The 24,155-nt window shown below is 38.3% G+C and overlaps 2 protein-coding genes across 4 annotated transcripts in view; one reads left to right on the forward strand and one right to left on the reverse strand.

Moving 5' to 3' along the window:
* SLC25A12 (solute carrier family 25 member 12) overlaps positions 1 to 24,155 on the forward strand; it is a 206,049-nt gene that overhangs the window by 3,203 nt on the left and 178,691 nt on the right. The window lies entirely within an intron of this gene.
* The window catches only part of HAT1 (histone acetyltransferase 1), a 58,868-nt gene continuing 51,480 nt past the window's right edge, over positions 16,768 to 24,155 (reverse strand). For all 3 annotated transcript variants that reach the window (XM_060621651.1, XM_078451149.1, XM_078451150.1), the window contains exon 11: positions 16,768 to 17,219. In XM_060621651.1, the coding sequence (XP_060477634.1) occupies positions 17,052 to 17,219 (168 nt within the window). In that variant the 3' untranslated portion in view covers positions 16,768 to 17,051. The remainder of the gene's footprint in view (positions 17,220 to 24,155) is intronic.

Raw genomic sequence — 24,155 nt, forward strand, 5'->3', positions numbered from 1 at the left:
CCTACTGGGCACAAAGCAGATTCTATGGCCTGCTGAGGGAACCTGGTGCCCTGTGACCTGCACAGCTTCGGCAGGTCTGTCATTGAGCCTGAGATGCCTTCATTTGCCCTTCCTGACTTGCTTCTCAATTTGCCATCTGAATTAGAAACACTTGTCTTTTGATTTCAGGATCATTTCTTATTTAGCATTTTACTCCATGGCTTGAGAAGAATAATTCCAATCTTGCCCTCTGATTTAGCTGATGTTAGTATGAGGAAATACTTCTGTTTATTTACATTTTTTAAGTCAAATGAACATTCTTTCCAGGAACTAGGAGTCCTGCATAAACATGTCTGCCCATACAACAGGGACCTGTCTCAGCAGTTCATTGGACCCCTGTAAAGTTAGGGTCCAGCTTCAAATGATCACATGTGCAGGCAGAACGTTTCTAAGACATTCTCTTAACCAACTTTCTGGTAGAATGTCATTTCCTATGGCAATCATTTGAGACAACAATGGATATGTTACTGAGTATTCTAGAGGTATCCTCAGAGAAAATGTGTAGATGCTCCATGTTTTTTTGAGGAAAACTAATGCTATATCTAAGGCAGTTGTGAAAAATCAAGGGATTTCTCCTTGCCGCTTGTGCCCTGTTTTGATCTATAGCAGTGCTAAGAAGGAGCCAGGGGGCAAGGGAGTGGGGCTTTACTTGTACGTGACTCTTCTGTCCCTCTCATTTTTTATTTGTCCAATGACATTTTCTCAGTCATATAAATCCTATGTAAGCGAAACTTGAAGTCCCACCCCCTTCTAACAACATTGTCCTACCTGAGCCCCTCCTACACTGAAATTCAGAAAATTTCAGGAATTTATACCCACATATAGGCCTGATCCAAGTGGACTCAGCAAATAGCTTGCTGCACCTTCCTGAACAGTCTGTCAAGGTAAGCAGAGTAAAATGGGATCAGACAGGGCTAACTTAGCTGTAGGGTAAGACCAAAACATTGTCCCAAGGGAGTTAGGGAGTTGTTGCTTTCAGGCCCAGTCTGGCCAGTATTAATTTTAACTTGGTTCAACCTCTTGGCTTGAAAGATAATATGGGAGATTGTAAGCAGAAATGATGCTTCAGCCTAATAGCCTATTCATTGCTGGAGCATGAAATGGTGGCAAGAGCCAAGGGAAGGAGGGCATAGGAAGACTATAGGAAAGAGGATGAGGGTGGTCTGAGACCTCACACACTGACGCATCCAAGTTTTCTGATAATACTTGTTTTGGTTAGATTTGCCTTTGGAACTGTGCAGGTTTAAGAAAAAAGGCTTCCCTGATCTCATCTCTTGGAATTGGCTCTGAGGGAAGTTGGGTTAAAACAGAAGTGTGCATTTGCCCCTATGAAATCTAAATAAAGATGTGTACCATTAGCAACTACCATCTATATTAGTAATCTTTGAAAAAGCAGCAGCTGCTTAGACACTTCTGGAGAACGAAGAGTTCCAGTCAGAGTAAGGAAGAAAGGCAAAAGGTTGGCAAGAGAATTTAGCAATCAAACAGCCAATGAAGAACACTTAAATGCCTACTCTAGGCTCCAAAGAGATACGATACTATTTTTGTTCTTAAGAAACTAATTGGAGGGATGCCTGGCTGGGTCAGTTGGTGGAACATGCAATTCTTGATCTTGGAGTTGTGAGCTTCAGCCCCACATTGGGTGTAGAGATTAACTAAAAATAAACTCTTGAAAAAAAAAAAAAAAGAATTGGAAACCTGAGACTAACATGCTCACAAGATGGTCCGTAAAGAAAGACCAAATACCCTTGAGACTATAAGCCCCATAGGGACGACGACAGGGGTGAGCGGTCACAGATTCTGTAACGCTGGCTGTCAAGAACTGAGAAAAATTATCTAATTATGTAAATATTGGAATCTGTTTAATATCCTTCACTTCCTACAAAGATGAAGGTGAGAGAAAGGGATATAACTCTTCCTTTATCACCTCTAATCCATGTTTATAAAAGTGAAAGGAAAATGTTCTAGATCTTGTTGGAATTTAAGAGTTTTTTTTAAATTTTTTCTTAACGTTTATTCATTTTTGAGAGACAGAGAGAGACTGAACATGAGCGGGGAAGGGGCAGAGAGAGGGAGACACAGAATGTGAAACAGGCTCCGGGCTCTGAGCTGTCAGCACAGAGCCCGACGTGGGGCTCAAACTCACAGACTGTGAGATCATGACCTGAGCTGAAGTCGGATGCTCAACCGACTGAGCCACCCAGGTGCCCCCCCCCCTTTTTTTTAGAGAGAGAAAGAGCACAATAGTGAGGGAGAGGGACAGACAGAGAGAGAATCTTAGGTAGGCCCCATACTCAGCATGGAGCCTGACACAGAGCTTGACCCCAGGTTCTGGGATCAACACCTGAGCCAAAATCAAGAGTCAGGCACTCAACCAACTGAGCCACCCAGCAGCCCTATACTTGTTGAAACTTTTTTAAAAAAGTCTATTTTGGGGGTGCCTGGGTGGCTCACTCAGTTAAACAGCTGACTCTTGATTGTCAGCTCAAGTCATGATCTCATGGTTCATGCGATCAAGCCCCAAGTAGGGGCTCTGCTCTGCCAGCACAGAGCCTGCTTGAGATTCTCTCTCTCCCTCTCTCCCTCTGCCCCTCCCCTGCACGTGTTCATGCACACGCACACACACACACTCCCTCTCTCTCTCTTCATCTCCCCTGCTCTTGCTTGTGTGGGTCTCTCTCTCTCTCTCTCAAAATAAATAAACTTAAAAAAAATTAAAAAGTATGTTTTGTTTTTTTCTGTTTACACAAGTATGTAATATGTGCTCTTTAAAAACATTTAAAAGTACCCAGATATATAATATAGAAAGTAGAAGTCCCCCAGAAAAGCTCTTTCCAGGTAGTCAGTGTTAAGTTGATGTATATTCATCCATTTTTTTTTTTTTTTCTAAGCATGTACCATTGACTGGGCTTTCTAAGGGAAGGAACCTATTTTTACCACGACCAGTCACACATCTATATAGAGTAAAAGACAGCAGGCTCGGCAATCCATATGTAGAAGCCCAGGAATGCACACTATTACCTATGGCTTTACTGTGCTTTCTCTCTTCCTTTTGCACTCACCCTGCACTTGTTTCCCTTTCATTGTTTCCATTTTCTGTAAGATTACTTAGTGGTTTTTTCCTTTCCCTCCTGAAGTGATGGTACACTCCTGGTTCCCTTCCTGTATCTTTCCATCTTTGCATCTTCTTTTGCTGGATTTATGGTTCTGTTTGCTGTTTCATGTTTAGTGTGTTTGAGCAAAAATATATGGTCCTGTAGCATTGTGTGAAACCAGGTCTGACCATTAATATCACAAGGTTGAAAATATTTGGAATTTTGATATTTCCTACCAAAAGCAGGGAACAGTACTCCTTGGTCCGTTAACAGTTACGCAAAATACACCGCAGTAAGAATCTCTGAGGTGGAGATTATGAAATTACAAGGGATTTAATCATAGAAAAAGAAAACTAGCTGTATGTCCCTTTCTCCCCTCCCACTCTCCGCCTCCACTCCCCAAACTGGCTGACAAACCAAGCAGTATTGCATTTCTTAACTTCTGCTTGCCTCTCACTCAACCAATTCTACATTCAAGACCAAAACTGTCGAAACAAACAGGAGGGCAGATGCTGCCTCGACCTCTCTTCCCATTGAACTAGCTGCTCTGCACTCACCCCGTCCACTTTAGCCCAGAGAATAACCTGTGTGGAGAGCATTCTCCTCCTCTGAAGCACACACAAACATCGCCGCATTTTCTTTTGCTTGATAAAGGATAAAGGAAGAAAAGCAGCAGCTGCTCTAGGAACACACAGCAAACAAACCTCACTGTGGTGGCCCCACAGCCTTCACAAAGGGGGATTCAGAGAGCTAGGCAAACACGCTGTGCAGCCCAAGACTTCCGCACAGATTCACCTGCCAGAATTATTAATAAAATATCTGAAGAACTGTCCAGGTGAACTGGGAGTCTAACCAAAGCACATTTTCCAACTGGTCTTTTATTAAGTTCAAAGAGAATACAGTTGAAGAACTGGAAAGAGCTTCAAAGACCACCTAATCCAACTCTAACTCTTCCCCTTCCAACTCTACAGTGAGGCCCAGGAAGATCACAGGAGAGAAGGTGCAATCCTTTTCCATCCCGTGTACATTATAACACTGGAGCTATTAAAAAAAAATTTTTACAAGCTATTTATAAGGTACTTCTTGTATCATCTTACACTCTTCAGATATTCACAAGAGATAGCATTACACTTTTATTGCATTATATTTCTCCACAGGGTTCATGGAAAGCCCCAAAAATTATGACACGAAAAATTTCAAAGCTTTGGTTTTATACGTAGCATCTGCTTGTTGATTCACAGAGCCAGGGTGTCAAAGATAGGGGCAGTTTGCTTTTGGTGGCCAAACAAAGAACATGCTAAAGTATGATCCCTTTGAGAATCAGTTTCCAAAGAAAAGGATTGAGTATTGTGGTTTTTAGGGGCTTTTTGCTTCTTTGTTTGTTTTTTATTAAAGAAAGCTCTTCATTATTTTTTCTTTTGGCGAGTTCTGCTTTGTGGAAGTCAGGCTGAGCACAATTCCACTGTTTAAAGGTGACACTTGTCTGCTTCAAGTAAACTTACTTTTAAAATCTATACATTTTAGGGGCGCCTGGGTGGCTCAGTCGGTTAAGCATCCAACTTCGGCTCAGGTCATGATCTCATGGTCCGTGAGTTCAAGCCCTGCGTCAGGCTCTGTGCTGACAGCTCGGAGCCTGCTTCAGATTCTGTGTCTCCCTCTCTCTCTGCCCCTCCCCCTTCATGCTCTGTCTCTCTCTGTCTCAAAAATAAATAAACATTAAAAATTTTTTTTATTTAATAAAATAAAATAAAATCTATGCATATTATAGTTTTATTTGATAACTATATGGAGCTTCAGTTGATGAACAATATAGTTGTATTATTTCAATAAATTTTTTTATCAAAGTAACACATAGTTGTTTTTTTTTTTTTTTTTTAACGTTTATTTAGTTTTTTGAGACAGAGAGAGACAGAGCATGAACGGGGGAGGGTCAGAGAGAGGGAGACACAGAATCTGAAACAGGCTCCAGGCTCCGAGCTGTCAGCACAGAGCCCAACGTGGGGCTCGAACTCATGGACCACGAGATCATGACCTGAGCCGAAGTCGGACGCTTAACTGAGTGAGCCACCCAGGTGCCCCGAAGTAACACATAGTTTTTAAAAACATGCTGTTATAACAAGGGTTACAATGAAAAGGGATAGTCTGTCCTAAACTTTCCCAGTCTGACTGGACTCAACAAATTTGTTTCTAGTTGCTGCTCAGAGTCATGCCAACTGCAGTTTATTATGTTTGGACTCTGACTTTCTTATATATTTTTTTCCTTGAGTTCATAATTTCCTATTAGAAAATGGACAGTTGCTTTCCTTGATATGTTATTCGGTTGCCATCCTTGGATTTCTTTTTATTGAAATCAGATTAGTTTTACTTTTTTTTTTTTTGAGAGAGCATATGCACTTGCACTCATGCATGAGAGAGCAGAGGGAGAGAGAGGGGGAGGGGGAGAGAGAGAGGGAGAGAATCTTAAGCAGGCTCCATGCTCAGCACAGAGCCCAAAGTGGGGCTCAATCTCACAACCATGACATGATGACCTGAGCCAAGATCAAGAGTCAGACACTTAACTGACTGAGCCACCCAGGCAGCCCTAGTTTTACTCTTTCTTATACTCCACACCTAACATGCTCTTTGATTTCACCTTCATGCTGCTAAAATAGACCTATATAACTTCATCAGAAAGTGTGTGAAGTAAGTCTTCTAGTTTCATAGATTTCCAAAACCACCTTTATTTTACCTTCACATTTGGGTATAGGACTCTAAACTTTGAAGACATTATTCCATTGTCTTTTTGCATGAAGCATGCTTGATGAGAAGTCTAAAGGCTATTTAAAGGCCCCCTCCTCCCCCAGGTGACCTGTGTTTTGCCCTCTGAAAGTATTTAGGATCTTTCTTTTATGCTCGGAGTTTTGAAATTTAATAATTTAGCCTATATGCGGATCTCTTTAGGTAAGTGGTGTTGTGGTTAAGAACCCAGGCGAATTAGACGGCGCTCAAATCCTAGCTCTCCTACTTCCAGTGTGACCTTGGACCAAGTCACCTTCCCAGGCCTCACCTGAGGAGGATACCATGTGCCTCTGAAGGTCGTTGTGAGAATTGACAGGACTGATTCAAGTGCTTAGCAGATAGTAAGTGCTCAGTAAATGTTCGTGCTGATGGCTTAACCTTGTTGAACCTTCACTGAGCTTCTAACTTGAAGATTCATTTCTTCAACTTGGCAGACTTATTCTGCCTTTCTTTGATAATATTCTTCTGTTCTCTTTTCCTCTCTGAAATGAAAATAACCTATCAGATGTCCCACATGGATTTCTTTTCGCTCATACTTTCTCCTTTCGATATTCTAGGAACCGTCTTCAACTTTATGCCCCACATTTCTACTGCTTGAATTACAATGTTTATTTTAAATTTCCAAGAGCTCTTTTTTATTCACCAATTGTTCCCTTCTCACAATATTGTTTTTGTTTCATGTATGCAATAACTTTTCTTTCCCAATTTTTATTTTGGAAACTTTTTAAGCTTATTTATTTATTTTCAGAGTGAGTGAGCACAAGCAGGGGAAGGGCAGAGAGGGAGAGAGAGAATCCCAAACTCAATCTAACGTGGGGCTCAATCCTACCACCAGGAGATTACAACCTGAGCCAATATCAAGAGTTGGACTCTTAACTGACTGAGCCACACAGGCACCCCTATCTTTAAAACTTAGTACAGAAAGGTTGAAGAATCATATAGTGAACACTTGTATGTATCTTCTCCCTAGATTGAATAATTTAAAATTATTTGGCACATTTACTTTCTTTTTCTGTTTATATAATTGTCTATATATGCCTATATATATGTAAGTATATATATCACACCTACACATACTTTTTTTCTGGACCATTTGCATGGAAGCTGTAGACACCATGACTCTGCTGCTAAATACTTCACTACGTGACTCCTAGGAATAAAGACCTTTTCCTACACAATCATAATATCATTATCACAACCACACAAAATCCCATATCATCTAATATAGAGTCCATATTCAAACTTCTTTATTGTCTCAAGTGTGTATAAAACCTACCAAAATGTAAAATGTCCATACACCTTTACTCAGTGATTCTATCACCATTGTGCACACAGACTCCCACATGTACAAAATGGGGTATACACAAGAATATTTAGTACAGCACTGCTTGTTAAGAGCAGTAGATGGGATCTTTGTATTGAATCTAAGTATACTTGTAGTGGTTTGGGAAAGCATTTCAGTATGCTTATTAATATGAACATGTGTGATTAAGCAACCAGTTTTGCATATTTCTATAATTTTAAGGAGTGAGCCAGGGGTAGGGCGAAATGGCATTATTTAAATTCAGGGCTTTATCTGGAGAGAGGTGTTTCAAGAAGTTTAGCAGACGTAATAAAAAGGGGTTGGTCTAAAAAGATAAATTGCTGAAAAGAATGAACTGGCCTACTTACATCAAAAATAGTTAAGCAGGGCGCCTGGGTGGCTCAGTCGGTTAAGCGCCAACTTTGGCTCAGGTCATGATCTCACGGTTTGTGGGTTCAGGCCCCGCGTCGGGCTCTGTGCTGACAGCTTGGAGCCTGGAGCCTGCTTTGGATTCTGTGTCTCCCTCTCTCTCTCTGCCCCTCCCCCATTTGTGCTCTGTCTTTCAAAAATAAGTAAACATTAAAAAATTTTTCTTAAAATAGTTAAGAAGCAAAAATAAAAGGTACAGTTAACAAGAGTTGGATAACCTAGAAGATAAAAGCAGAACTTAAAATTTCCTAAAGTCAGTACAATACTGTTTATGAGAAGCTGGAAAGTAATGTACCTTGATTGTTTTAGTATGTGTTGCAATTTTAATTTATTTAAATTTATTTAAAACATGTCTTTAGCACTTCTGAAAATGGAAACTAGAAATGTTTATTGTAGGGTCTTTTGCAGAATTTCCATTTTATGAGATACTCGATAGTTTCATATCAGCCCAAAATTGTAAATTCTCTGTAGATTTTCACCCTATTCAAAGCAGTTGCCATTATTTTTTTTTACATAAACATTTGATGTTAGCTGTGATGTTAAATAAGAATTCGATTTTTTTTTAAATTTACATCCAAATTGGTTGGCATATAGTGCAACAATGATTTCAGGAGTAGATTCCATAATGCCCCTTACCCATTTAGCCCATCCCCCCTCCCACACCCCCTCCAGTAATCAGGTAACCCTCTGGTTGTTCTCCATATTTATGAGTCTCTTATGCTTTGTCCCCCTCCCTGTTTTTATATTATTTTTGTTTCCCTTCCCTTATGTTCATCTGTTTTGTCTCTTAAAGTTCTCATATGAGTGAAGTCATATGATTTTTGTCTTTCTCTAATTTCACTTAGCATAATACCCTCCAGTTCCATCCACATAGTTGCAAATGGCAAGATTTCATTCTTTTTGATTGCCGAGTAATACTGCATTGTATATATATGCCACATTTTCTTTATCCATTCATCCATCGATGGACATTTGGGCTCTTTCCATACTTTGGCTATTGTTGATAGTGCTGCTATAAACATGGGGGTGCATGTGTCCCTTTGAAACAGCACACCTATTTCCCTTGGATAAATACCTAGTAGTGCAATTGCTGGGTCGTAGGGTAGTTCTACGTTTAGTTTTTTGAGGACCCTCCATACTGTTTTCCAGAGTTGCTGCACCAGCTTGCATTCCCAGTAACAATGCACAAGAGATCCTCTTTCTCCACATCCTCACCAACATCTGTTATTGTCTGAGTTGTTAGTCATTCTGACAGTTATAAGGTTGTATCTCATGGTGGTTTTGATTTGTATTTCCCTGATGATGAGTGATGTTGAACATGTCGGTTGGCCATCTGGATGTCTTCTTTGGAGAAGTGTCTATTCATGTCTTTTGCCCATTTCTGCACTGGATTATTTGGTTTTTGGGTGTTGAATTTGATAAGTTCTTAGATTTTGGATACTAACCCTTTATCTGATATGTCATTTGCAAATAAATATCTTCTCCCATTCTGCCAGTTGCCTTTTATTTTATTTTATTTTATTATTTTTTTATAATGTTTTTATTTTTGAAGGAGAGAGAGAGACAGAGCATGAGTGGGGGAGGAGCAGAGAGAGAGGGAGACATAGAATTTGAAGCAGGCACCAGGCTCTAAGCTGTCAGCACAGAGCCTGGTGTGGGGCTCGAACTCAAGAACCCTGAGATCATGACCTGAGCCGAAGTCAGACACTTAACCGACTGAGCCACCCAGGTGCCCCTATCGGTTGCCTTTTAGTTTTGCTGATTGTTTCCTTCGCTGTGCAGAAGCTTTTTATTTTAATGAGGTCCCAGTAGTTCATTTTTGCTTTTGTTTCCCTTGCCTCTGGAGACGTGTTGAGTAAGAAGTTGCTGTGGCCATGATCAAAGAGGTTTTTGCCTGCTTTCTCCTCGAGGATTTTGATGGCTTCCTGTCTTACATTTAGGTTTTTCATCCATTTTGAGTTCATTTTTGTGTATGGTGTAAGAAAGTGGTCCAGGTTCATTCATCCGCATGTTGCTGTCCAGTTTTCCCAGCACCACTTGCTGAAGAGACTGTCTTTATTCCATTGGATATTCTTTCCTGCTTTGTCGAAGATTAGTTGGCCATACGTTTGTGGGTCCATTTCTGGGTTCTCTATTCTGTTCCATTGATCTGAGTGTCTGTTCTTGTGCCAGTAACCATACTGTCTTGATGATTACAGCTATGTAGTATAGCTTGAAGTCCGGGATTGTGATGCCTCCTGCTTTGGTTTTCTTTTTCAAGATTGCTTTGACTTTTTGGGGTCTTTTCTGGTTCCATACAAATTTTAGGATTATTTGTTCTAGCTCTGTGAAGAATGCTGGTGTTATTTTGATAGGGATTGCATTGAATATGTAGATTGCTTTGGGTAGTATTGGCATCTTAACAGTATTTGTTCTTCCTATCTAGGAGCGTGGACTCTTTTTCCATTTTTTTGTGTCTTCTTCAATTTCTTTCATAAGCTTTCTATAGTTTTAAGTGTATAGATTTTTCACCTCTTTGGTTAGATTTATTCCTAGATATTTTATGGGTTTTGATGCAACTGTAAATGGGATCAATTCCTTGGTTTCTCTTTCTGTCACTTCATTGTTGGTGTATAGGAATGCGACCGATTTCTTTGGGTTGATTTTATATCCTACAACTTTGCTGAATTCATCAATCAGTTCTAGCAGTTTTTTGGTGGAATCTTCAGGGTTTTCCATATAGAGTATCATGTCATCTGTGAAGAGTGAAAGTTTGATCTCCTGGCCGATTTGGATGCCTTTTATTTCTTTGTCTGATTGCAGAGGTTAAGACTTCCAATGCTATGTTGAATAACAGTGGTGAGAGTGGACATCCCTGTCTTGTTCCTGACCTTAGAGGGAAAGCTCTCAGTTTTTCCCCATTGAGGATGATATTAGCATTGGGTCGTTCATATATGGCTTTTATGATCTCGAGGTATGATCCTTCTATCCCTACTTTCTTGAGGGTTTTTATCAAGAAAGGATGCTGTATTTTGTCAAATGCTTTCTCTGCATCTATTGAGAGGATCATATGGTTCTTGTCCTTTCTTTTATTAATGTGATGAATCACGTTAATTGTTTTGCAGATATTGAACCAGCCCTGCATCCCAGGTATAAATCCCAGTTGGTCGTGGTGAATAATTTTTTTAATGTATTGTTGGAACCAGTTGGCTAATATCTTGTTGAGGATTTTTGCATCCGTGTTCATCAGGGAAATTGGTCTATAGTTCTCCTTTTTAGTAGGGTCTCTGGTTTTGGAATCAAGGTAATGCTGGCTTTATAGAATGAGTTTGGAAGTTTTCCTTCCATTTCTATTTTTTGGAACAGCTTCAAGGGAATAGGTGTTAACTCTTCCTTAAATGTTTGGTGGAATTCCCCTGGAAAGCCATCTGGCCCTGGACTCTTGTTTTTTGAGAGATTTTGATTACTAATTTGATTTCCTTACTGGTTATGGTAAGAATTAGATTTCTTAAATTAAAGAAAAAAAGCAGAAGATGGGAAACAAACTAAATATCTGTTAATATAGGATTGGTTTAAACACACTGAAATCGGGGCACCTCGGTGGCTCAGTTGGTTATGTGTCTGACTTCAGCTCAGGTCATGATTTCACGCTTGGTGCATGGGTTCAAGCCCCACATCAGGCTCTGTGCTGACAGCTCACAGCCTGGAACCTGCTTCAGGTTCTGTGTCTCTCTTTCTCTCTCTGCCCCTCTCCCACTTGTACTCTGTCTCTGTCTTTCAAAAATAAACATTAAAAAATGTTTACACACACTGAAATCAAACTATGTAATATCAAACAGCTGTTCGGAATCAAGGTTTTAGAATTAAATTGTTCTAATATGTACTAATAAAAAAATATGAGCTAAATTTAGTTGGAAAAGGCTCTGAATACTGCATATGGTGTATCAGCATTTGTGTTAAAACGAAAAATTATGGATATTTGCAGACTGATAATTAACTCTGAGAGACACAAGAGGAACTGGAAATTGTAACTGCTTCTGAGAAGTGAATTGGGTGCTGAGGTAGAAAGGAGGGCAGCTTCTCATCAAATACTCTTATTTTGAATTTTGTACAATGTCTATGTTACATAATAAATAATAGTGCTTAACGTGGATGAATATTCATCCAGTGTAGCAGTGGTTCTTAACCAAGGGTGATTTTGTTCCCCAGAGGACATGTGGTAATGTCTAGACACATTTGGTTGTTAATGGGGGTAGTGCTAATGGCATCTAGTGGATGGAAGCCAGGGATGCTGTTAACTGGCTCATTGTGCATAGGTCAGCCCCACACAACCAAGAATGGTCTGGCCCCAACTGTCAGTAGTGCTGAGATTGAGAAACCCTGCTGTAGAGCAATTCTTCTGGATAAGGTTGGAGAAGAGCTAGGCAAGACTAGAGGAATAACAAGTCAGCTATATATGCTTAATCATTCAAATCACTGTGACTTTAAAATAATTCCTATTTCTAGCCATGAATGAGGATAGTTGGAGAAGTCCAGTATGCTCCTGTCTGCATAGTTTATTCCATATTGGTACAATGTCAAGTTTCTGTAACCTTGTGTTATTTTGTGTTTATTTGTAAGTGTAGTATATTCACTAGAAGAATGAGGTCACACTAAAGGACATGATTTCCAGGGCTTCAAGGTACAGGTATGCTTGCACATGTACACACACAGCACATATACAGGACTATGCATTACACCACTGTTTGTAATGGAAAATATTGGAAACAACCTAAATAACGGGATTGGTAGAATAACTTATAGTATACCCATACAATGGAATACTATGCAGCCATTAAACAAGATAGCTTTAATGATCTCCAAGATATATCAAGTTTAAAAAGCAAGTTAGAGGGAACACCTGAGTGGCTCAGTCGATTAAGCATCCAGCTTCGGCTCGGGGCATGATCTCACGGCTTGTGAATTCAAGCCCCGTGTCAGGCTCTGTGCTGACAGCTCAGACCGTGGAACCTGCTTTGGGTTTTGTATCTCCCTCCCTCTCTGCCTCTCCCCTGCTTGCACTCTGTGTCTGTCTGAAAAATTTTTAAAAAGTTAAAAAAAAAGAATATGTAGGTTACCATATATATATATATATATATATATATATATATGATATCTACATGTGCTCATTTATGCATATGCATACATCTGATTATATATATATGCATATATATATGTATATGTGTGTGTATGTGTATATATACATATGTATACATATTCTGGTATATATTCAGGAATTGTTTCTGGATGGATTTTATGCCCCTTTGCATTTTTGTGCTATGTGCATACTACTTGTTATATACATAAGGACAGCTCAGCCCAAGTCAATGAGTAAATGCACTGTATAACCCTACTATAACACATAATCCAAGGAGAATGAAATATGTGTTATAAAAAGATATAAAAGAATATGGAAATACAGAAAAGGTGTAGATGTTGAAAATGTTAAGAAATGAGGAACTTCAAGCTATACCTCAAATGAAGCACCATTTAGTCATTATAATCAAACATCCTTTTCCTAATACATGCTTCTCTACGGTTATAAAAACAAGGGGGCAGTTGTGGTATTTGGTGCCTAGGGTGAATGTCACACAAGTGATGGTGTCACAAGATGGTGATGAAAAAAAGCCCCTCTTATAAAGAACTTAGTGAGCTGGCATGCTTAAGACTTGGTGGCCTACTTAATGGAAGATGAAATGAAGTCAGAAGCCTAGAGTATAGTCCTGGCTTTCCAACAAATTTGTAACGTGACCTTACACAAGTGAACCTCTGGATCTATTATCCACCTATAAAGTGAGAGTGTAGATCCCAAAAGACATAAACAAACAAACAGATAATTCTTATCAGGGAAAAAATTTCATAAAAAAATGGAAGAATACTTAGCCTTGCCATTCACCAAAAGGAATATAAATTTGAGCTTTTATATCTATTGAAACAACAAAATCAACATCCCATGCCATTGAAATTCTGTTAAAACTAGTGCACACATTCATATGTTAGTAATTTACAAGCCATTATGGAAAACATGGCATGTTTATGTAGCTAAGCCATAGAGATATTCCTGCCCTTTGATTCAGTAACTGCATTTCCCGGGAATTTATATTAAGGAAATGATTTAACAGATACAAAAATATAAATACACAGACATTAGTTCATTTGAATGTTGTAATAAAAAAACCTAAATACCTTATTATGGGTACAGCAATATGAAATATTGTTCATCTGTTAGAAGACCCATTTTAAACACTGGAAATGTTAAAAATACTGCCATGTTCAATGTATACACAAAAATAACATACAAATGTAAATAATTTCATTTAGAAGGAAGAATTATGGGTACTTTATTATTTAATCAACTATTTAATACTGTTAAACTGACTTTTAAATTCTAATAAAAAGAGCTTAAGAATGAATTTAAAGAATTAAATCATTTGGCTTCTATGGTCTATGATTCTAATCATTCTCTGATACAGGGTGCTTTGCTGTCCACTTTCTTCTAGTAGGCAAGGATGACAGTGGATGAGATAAATTTTCAGAATAGACAAGGTTCTGCTGAGGTCCCAGCAATTTGGAGACAATCAGAGACATAGTTTCTCCTCTCACACATAAACTCACATACAAACGGTGAGTTTTGCGTGACTTACAAAAATGTTGTATTTTTTATAAACTACATCTACACTCACAATTGAGTATAAAAGCAGTAAGGGTGAGAAGAAAAGATATGAAAAGGATAAACATATATCTTAGAACAGGGCAGGAACCTAGAGATAATTCTAGTATAACCTCATTTTACAGATGAAAAAACTGATGGGTCAGAAAGGAAACATGTTCTTACATATACAGAAAATGCAATTTGGAGGACAGGGAAAAAATTAAGGGTGATGGAGATGGGGGGGTGTGGGGAAGATCAGTGAAAGAGATAAAGGCAACAAGTAAATACAGTAGATGTATGTATGGATGATAAAAGGGGTGAAGGCTACTATTGGAGGGTGGAAAGTGATCACTAGGGCCTATAGGGTAGCTGTGTTGGGTTCATACATAGTCCTACACACCCAGCCTGGTATTTAATTACACAAGGTACAGATCTATCAGATTTTCATTCTTCTAAATCCAAATGAAGGTACATCCTTTCAAGTCCCAAAGATTAATGCTAAACCAGATTTTTTATCTATAAAAGGATCACAGAACATTGCTTAAAAAAAAAAAAAAAATTGGTATCCCGCTGGATTTTTCTGGTTTCTACATAAAAAGTATGTTGAAGGGCACCGGGGTGGCTCAATCGGTTAAGCATCCGACTCTTGGTTTCAGTTCAGGTCATGATCTCACAGTTTTCATGAGTTCAAGCCCCACATTGGGCTCTGCACTGACATCATGGAGCCTGCTTGGGATTCTCTCACTCTTTCTGCCCCTCCCCCGCTCACACTGTCTCGTTTCTCTCAAAAATAAACTTAAAAAAAAAAAAAAGTATGTTGAAAGATAATTTGTTTAGATTTTACTGTCCCCCCCCCACCAACCACCCCTCAGAGCTCATCTTTAGGTATCAATTGTGAATTTTTTTCATTTTTTAAATTTATTTTTGAGAGAGAGAGAGAAAATGTGCACAAGTGAGGGAGGGACACAGAAAAGGAGAGAATCCCAAGCAGGCTCCATGCTGCCAGTGTGGAGCCCGGCACAGCTCCATCCCAGGAACTGTGAGATCATGACCTGAGCCAAAGTCGAGAGTAGGACACTTAACCTACTGAGCCACCCAGGTGCCCCTTGATTGTGAATTTCTTTTAATTAAAAGAAATGTTTTTTAATATTTATTCATTTTTTTGAGAGAAAGAGAGCGTGCATGCGAGTGGGGGAGGGGCAGAGAGAAAGGGAGACAAAATCTGAAGCAGGCTCCAGGCTCTGAGCTGTCAGCACAGAGCCCGACGTGGGGCTCAAACTGAAGAACTGCGAGATCATGACCTGAACCAAAGTCAGGCGCTTAATTGACTGAGTCACCCTGGTGCCCCTCGATTCTGAATTTTTAATTAAAAAATTTTTAATTTGCAAATTTAGATGAAAAGCAAATTGCTTTCATATATTTTCAGGAAGGATTTTAACTGAACTAGTTCGTTCTATCTATAGCAAATTGTGTATATACTCTCAGAAATCAATCAGTTGTATCTATATACAGGCTTCTGAGATGAGACGAAAATTTTTGCAACACCCCGATTCTAAGGGGATGGGCTTAGTGCTGTTGGTATGCTGCTGGCCACAGCTATTTTGTGCCCAGAGGGTACTGGTTACTTTGCTTCTCTTACGTTTGACAGGCTTTCCTAATGGAAAGCTGATCTAAGGACAAGATAGTACTTGTCCAAGTTGGGATTTTGTGTTAAGCACTGAACAAATCAGATTTTAAAGGTAAAGTGCAATTTACATCCCATTTGTTATGTTATACAATATTTCACTTACTAGCACATGTTATAAACACCAAGCTTTTACTTTTAATGATTCTATATCAAGCAATTTACTTGTACTCTAATAAAAAAAATAAAGACTATAGTAATTTACTTTGGTTTTTTTTCCCCGTTGGACTTCAACATCTTCATAACCTGATAACAAATCACAACAGATACACACCTCATTTTCACAGAAGATATATTTCAATATATGGTGTGTAAACTGATTTCTATAAACTGATTTCTTATTATTTTACATTTTTATAAAGCATTTATGCTTTTAAAAAATTTTATTTATGTTTATGCTAACTTCTAAATTATCTTCAATTAGTATGTGATGCCAAGGTTTTAGGCTGTATCTAGTTTCTTTTCTGTCTTTTACCCAACCTACCCCCAGGAAGCAGTTAACAGAGGAGGAACAAAACAAATCTTACTAGGAATGTTTCCTATTTGGAGAAATCACCCAGGAAAAACAAGATTACTAGGCCTTCAATGTGTTTTAAAGGTGCCAGATGTAAAATCTTAGAAGCAAAATATGGGAGGAATGATAATAAAAGCCAAAAAGCGATCTGTGACAACATGAATAGACCTAGAGGATATCATATGATGTGAAAACCTCAAGTTTTTTAACAAGACTGAAAAAATTTACCCTAAGTAAGAATCATATCATCACACATTAGCATATTACAACTATGCATTTATTATACTGTTAAGAAGGGAAGCAATTGCAGTGGTATTTCAGAAGCTATATATTTTTTAAAATGTAATATTCGCTCATAGACTCTAAACAGTATTTTAAAATATACAATCTCTCCGAAAGAAAATATTCAACTAAAGATAAGATAGATAACTTTTAATGTAAGTAAATGTTACAAGATTTTCAGATTAAAGTCATCATCAGATTTTCCACAACACAATGTACAGAAATTTGCAAACTTCCTGTACACAGCAGAATAACCTTTACTCTTGAGCCAGGCGTTCAATTACACGTCGGTAATCTTCCACAAGTTCCTGAAAGCTTTCTTCCAGCTGTTCATGTTGCATGCTTATTTCTATTTGGTTCATCTGGTTTGTCAGTTCTTCTGGTCGGAGACATTTTCTCATTTTAGCAAGATCTCTCTGCTTTTTCTAAGCAACAAATACAATTATTGGTTAGACTAAGAAAGAAGATATAGTTCTTTATATTCTTAGAATTTTAAGTCTCTACTGTTAGAAATAATAGTACGAATATGCCAATTTGTCCCATATAGTTTTTGTTAAGAAAATCATAATGTTATAGTAAATATTAATCCTCTTTTACTATATTTAAAAATATATATAATGTTAGCCCTGAATTATGAACCTTCTAAATGGAGTTAACTAGAAGACTTGGAATTTGTGTCAACTGATGGTAAATATACATGTCACTAACAGCCCCCTCTCCAAAGCATAATAAAGAACTGGCCAGTATAGATGCTCAAATATTTCTTTAATAAATAAATACATTAACTGAAAAAAGACAACTGAGATTAAGTGCTATTATTCTTCATTTCACTATTCAATCATTAATTCATTACATTAATTTAAATTCCAAAGTGCCTTTTTCCTGCCACTAAATTAATTTCTAAGTTTCCTTACAATGTATTTATGGCCCAATATTATTTTAACCAAAACTGTTTCAGTTTCAGAAAGATAAACCAAAAACTGTCACATTTTAAGAAGACACTATTAACTACCACTTATTGAATCTCTACTATCCAGACATACATTATCTTATTAAACCCTCCCCATTTTACTGAGAAGAAACCCATCATGATGAGCCAGTCGGGAGCCAGTAACAACTTTTAAGCCAGATGCTGTGTCTGAACAGTACTGTGTTAATAATGTTGAGGATGGGACTGGAGGACTAAGTTAACAGCTACTGCAAAAATTTAAGTGAGATGATGAAATCCTCTCACTTGAGAGGCCAAGTCAATAGGAACAGAGATGGAGGGGAAAGGGCATATTTGGGAAGAAAATATTGGGTGATGTGGGGAATTAAGAATGACTCCAAGGGGCCCCTAGGTCACTCAGTCGGTTAAGTGTCCTACTCTTGATCTTGGCTCAGGTCATGATCTCAGGGCTCGCAAGATCAAGCGCTGCATTGGGCTCTGCGATTCTCTCCCTTCCTCTCTCTCTCTGCCTTGCCTGTCTGCTGCTTGCTCTCATGCTTTATCAAAATAAATAAATAAAAACTAAAAAAAATATGACTCCAAGACTCCTGGATAGGTGGCAACACTGCAATACATGAAACTTTCATACATTTTGGGTAAACTATTCTAGATTAATACATTAATCCCCTTTTACTAGAGTACATAATAAAGAGCTAACTTTATGTACATAAAGATCAGGGGTGCCTGGGTGGCTCAGTCAAACTTGATTTCGGCTCAGGTCATGATCTACAGTTGGTGGGTTTGAGCCCTGTGTTGGGCTCCATGCTGACAGTGTGGAGTCCGCTTGGGATTCTCTCTCCCTCTCTCTCTCTTTCTCTGCTCTTTCCTCACTCATGCTTTCTCTCTCTTGAAATAAACTTTTTTAAAAAATCAGAAATCAAATGTATTAACTCATGTAATTCTAACAACTCTGTAAGATAATTTTCTACAATTCACAGATGAAGAAAAACAAGATACAGGAGTTGAATAACTTGACACAGAGGTAGTAGGAGAAACCAGAATGCAAACCCTAACAATCTGGTTGGACAATTAAAAAAAATAAAAATACAAACAGCCCTGGGGCTCCTGGGTGGCTCAGCTGGTTAAGCATTGGACTCTATTTTTTTTTAAACATTTATTTTGAGAGAGAGAGTGTGCACACATGCACATGTGCAAGCACGGGAGGAACAGAGAGAGAATCCCAAGCAGGCTCCCAGCTGCCAGTGCAGAGCCAGAGAATACTGGAGTCTTGATGCCAGCTCAGATCATGATCCCAGGATTGTGGGATCAAGCCCTGCAAAGGGCTCTGTGCTGAGCGTGGAGCCTGCTTAAGAGTCTCTCTCTCTGTCTCTCTCTCTCTCTCTCTCCTACCCTCCCTCTGCCCCTCTCCCCTGCTCAAGAGAACTCTCTAAAAAAATAATAAAAATTAAAAAATTTAAAAAACCTGAATACTAATAAATGTCCTTTAAAGAGAACCCTAATATTTTTGGAATACTAGGCAAATGTGTCATGATTACTACTTAAAAAGCTCAAACTACAGCTAAATTTATAACCACACATTTTATTTATTTATTTGTTTGTTTGTTTAAAGTAAGCTCTACACCCAGCATGGGGCTTCAACTTTCATGACCCTGAGATCAAAAGTCACATGCTCTACCAACTGAGCCAGCCAGGTGCCCCTATAAACACGTTTTTAATTAAAAAAATTTTTTTTAACATTTATTTTTGAGAGAGTGAGACAGGGCATGAGTGGGGTGGGGTGGGGGGGGGGGGGGATACAGACTCAGAAGCAGGCTCCAGGCTCTGAGCTATCGGCACAGAGCCCGACATAGGGCTCCAACTCACATACCACAAGATCATGACCTGAGCCTAAGTCAGCTGCCCAACCGACTGAGCCACCCAGGCGCCCCTAAACACGTTTTTATTTTTATTTATTTTTTAATTTTTTTTTAACATTTATTCATTTTTGAAAGAGAGAGACAGAGTGTGAATGGGGAAAGGGCAGAGAGAGAGGGAGACACAGAATTCGAAGCAGGCTCTAGGCTCCAAGCTGTCAGCACAGAGCCTGATGCAGGGTTTTGAACTCACGGACCGCAAGATCATGACCCGAGTTGAAGTCGGCCACTCGACCGACTGAGCCACCCAGGTGCCCCTAAACACATGTTTTTAAAGCAAGGTAACAACAATAAAGTTTGTAGATAAGCCTTTCTGACACTACAAAAACAGGTTGATACTGGGTCTAAATTGGTGGGGCTTTAGTAAATAAGGTTGTTGCTACTATAATCTGAAATTTAAAAAGTTAACTTCATTAGCGTAAGATGCCCCCTCTAAAGTAGTGCTTCTCAAACTTTAATGTGCACACAAACCACCTGGGGACCTTAATAAAAATGCAGGTTCTGACTCAGCAGATGTGGGATGGGGCAAGATTCTGCATTTCTAACAAGCTCCTAAGTGATGTCAATGTTACTGATCTACCGACCACACTCTGAATATTCTAGAGAACTGATGAAAATTCAAATTTATTGTTCCTAAGACCCATGAGGACAGTGTATTTTTTACTCCCTCAATCATGTTGGATGAGAAATGCTTTGTTTCTGCTGTAAAAGTTATTCACTATACTATATAAGAGTATTTAACTTAAGAAAGCAGTTCAGGAACTAAAGGGTAATTCACCAGCAAGTTAGTATGGTGTGTGATAGGAATAGAAGCTATTTTTCTAAATTGCTAACCAATTATAATGTTTATTTATTTCATAATTGATGCCCACTGCTTGAAGATACCTCTAATCATATTAGATTCTTATATATAATAGAACCATCATATTAAATTCTTAAATATTTCTAGACTATCAAATTTTGTTCTAAGTAACCTATAAAATGAATCATGTGCCAGTAATTTAATTAATTAATTAATTTATCCATGCCCAGCAGAGCCTGACAGGGGCTCAATCCCAGGACCCTGAGATCATGACCTGCACCAAAATCAAGAGTTGGACACTCAAAGGACTGAGCCACCCAGGCGCCCTAACATACTGTTTTAAATTATTATGCTGTTTTAAAATCTGAGAGCTTATATCTCCAATTTATCTCCCCCCTCCTCACCACATTCAATTTCTTGTCTATTTCTTTTAAATGGATGTCAGAATTAATCTCTATTGTAATTTTTATTGGCATGATGGAAATCTATGAATTTAAGAGCTCTAAAATACGTAGGAATAAAAAAAATGCCTATAAATAGCTTCATGGAAAAAAACTATATATGAACATGTAAGGTATGGCTCAATTTAAAAAATAACTACATTGAGGTATTTATTATCCTTTAATATTCCTTAAACTATATATTCCACTCTATGTGTATTATTATTATCCTTTAATATTCCTTAAACTATATATTCCACTCTATGTGTATTATAAGTTAATCTTTCAAAGAATGGGTAAAAAAGGGGGGGCCTGGGTAGTTCGGTCAGTTAAGCGTCCGACTTTGGCTCAGGTCATGATCTTACGGTTTGTGAATTCTGAGCCCTGCATTGGGCTCTCTGCTGTAGTGTGGAGCCCGCTTTGGATCCTCTGTCCTCCCACCTCTCTGCTCCTCCCCCACTTGCATTCTCTCTCTCTCTCTCTCTCTCTCTCAAAAATAAATAAACATTCAAAGAATGGGTAAAGAAATAAAAATCCCAAATTAATTTACAGAACATGTCTATCCAGCAAAGTGACACACATTGGGAGAACAAATGAAACAATGAAAGGTAGAACTTAAGATTGGAATAGATGTTCTATAAGCTTCAGAATAATTTTTTCCCTCTAAAAACAAAAACTTAATTCCTTCATAGATTAGGGCAGTTCATAATTTATTATTTTTTTATTTAGTCATTTACTTTTTAAAAATTTTTTAAACATTTATTTTTTGAGAGACAGAGAGTGAGCAGGGGAGGGGCAGAGAGAGAGGGAGTCACAGATTCCAAAGCAGGCTCCAGACTCTGAGCTATCAGCACAGAGTCTGACACGGGGCTTGAATTTACAAACCGCGAGATCATGACCTGAGCTGAAGTCAGATGCTTAACCAACTGAGCCACCCAGCTGTTCCCCATTTATTTTTGAGGGAGAGTGTGTGAGTGAGCGAGGGGCAGAGGGAGTAGGAGAGAGAGAGAAGGAGAGAGAGTGTGGAGGCCAAGTGGGGCTCAAGCTCACCTGATGTTGGGCGCAAACTCATGAACAATGAGATCATGACCTGAGACGAAATCGGATACTTAACCAACTGAGCCACCCAGGTGCCCTGGCAGTTCATAACTTTTAATTAATCAAGATAAATTGAAGATGGCATTATTTTAAATTTATTTATGTTAACATTTGGCTTGAATATGAATTTATTTCCAGAAAATAATCCTTTCTTCTTGTCTAGTTTTCACAGGTTCCAAGAGGGGTTACAAGTATAATCTCAAAAATGCCACCACATCTAAGGGCTCCTTAATTTCCACTGGTTGAACTAGTCAGGCACTTATGTGAAGTACAGAGAGAAGGTTCTTTTGTAAGAATTTTATAATAATAATTGTGTAGAGGCACATTAATTCCAAAGACTTGCCAAAAGACATCTTTTAAAACATGCACCACTGTACTGCATTTCTTTCTGTTCAGTTCCTAACTATGGAGGTATTTCCATTTTATGGAAGGGAAGCCTAACATCCAAGTGTTAATAAGTTGTCAACAATCACACAATTTCTAAAAGATAGAACAAAACTTCAAAATTGAGTTTCTAGATTCTAAATGCAATGACATAACAATGATTCGAAATTTTATATTTGCAAACCAACTAAGAATTAAAATACTCCTATGAAACCATATAAAAAAGCTTTAATGCTAAAACCAAGCAGGTACACCAGTTTTTCTTTTGTTAGCCAAATTGTTCAAATGTATCTTTTCTTCAACACCTGAAAATTATTTCTGTACTAGAGATGGGAGTTTCTTTTTATGCTTAAAAAAAAAAAAATGACTCTAGTTAATATAGGTTATTTCCCCTCTTTTGGCATTGATGTGAATGAATTATCAGTGTTTAAAACTTTTAAAGTAAGGCACAAATACTTCTAATAGCTATCCAAATAATTTCTTAGGGGGAGAGTGTGTTTAGACTGATAGGTAAACTTGAGGGGTGCCTGGGTGACTCAGTTGGTTAAGTATCTGACCAGCTCAGGTCATGATCTCACAGTTCGTGGGTTTGAGCCCTGGGTCGGACTCTATGCTAACAGCTCAGAGCCTGGAGCCTGCCAAAGATTCTGTGTCTCCCTCTCTCTGCCCCTCCCCCACTCATGCTCTGTCTCAAAAATAAATAAAACATTAAAAAAAAATTAGACTGATAGGTAAACTTGATTCCTCAAATAAAGGCAGCACAGAATTGGTGTACTTTGCTAACAATCAATAAATTACTTCATATCTCAGTAATAATTTAGTGACAATCAAAATTATAATCTTTTCATAAAACTTGAAAGTAAACATATAAATTTTACACTCCAAACTTTCCCCATTGGGCATATATTTAAAGATAAAAAAAAAAAAAAAGAAAAACTCTAAACCATATTATTAAGCAGCTTTACTTTATTCTTAAATATAATTTGACATTTAAGAATGCCGTAATAACAGCAAAGTACATAATATCACACTGCAATCACAAGCTGAAGAAAATCATCTACACACAATCAACAAAAAAATAACAGCACTTCTTCTATGCCTATAGGACATTTACTCATTTCTAGGCTTTCTTAAAGTTTGTGGTAGGTTTCTTATCCCAAACATTGGGACTATCAACCTAAAGGAGGGGAGGGGGACCCTCAAGCTTTCTTGGTTTTCTCAGTGGGACAGAATACTGGATAACTGAACTGATTAAAGTGTACATTACTATAAATATGGTTTAAGCAAGTATCTGAAGAATTTGTAATCTGTGTGAGCTTTAGTGCAAGGATGGTGGTACTCTCATCTCAGTGGTGTTGAGAACCTAAAGAGTTTTAATAACGCTTTCGGTTGTCTTTCAGATAGATGATTTGTTTGACAGATGAGGATACTTAATATAAAAAATCATTACCATTCTTTAAGGGTGAAAAACACTTGCTTTTATAAAGTACAGAAATTCCTATTTGGCATGAGTTGGTGACTATTTTTTTTTAATGTTTTTTTTTAACATTTATTTATTTTTGAGACAGAGAGAGACAGAGCATGAATGGGGGAGGGTCAGAGAGAGAGGGAGACACAGAATCTGAAACAGGCTCCAGGCTCTGAGCAGTCAGCACAGAGCCCGACGCGGGGCTCGAACTCACATACTGCGAGATCGTGACCTGAGCCGAAGTCGGACGCTTAACCGACTGAGCCACCCAGGTGCCCCGAGTTGGTGACTATTTACACTTAGAATC

This window comes from Panthera onca, chromosome C1 (genome assembly GCF_046562875.1).
Source record: "Panthera onca isolate mPanOnc1 chromosome C1, mPanOnc1 haplotype 2, whole genome shotgun sequence".
Taxonomy (NCBI): Eukaryota; Metazoa; Chordata; class Mammalia; order Carnivora; family Felidae; genus Panthera; species Panthera onca.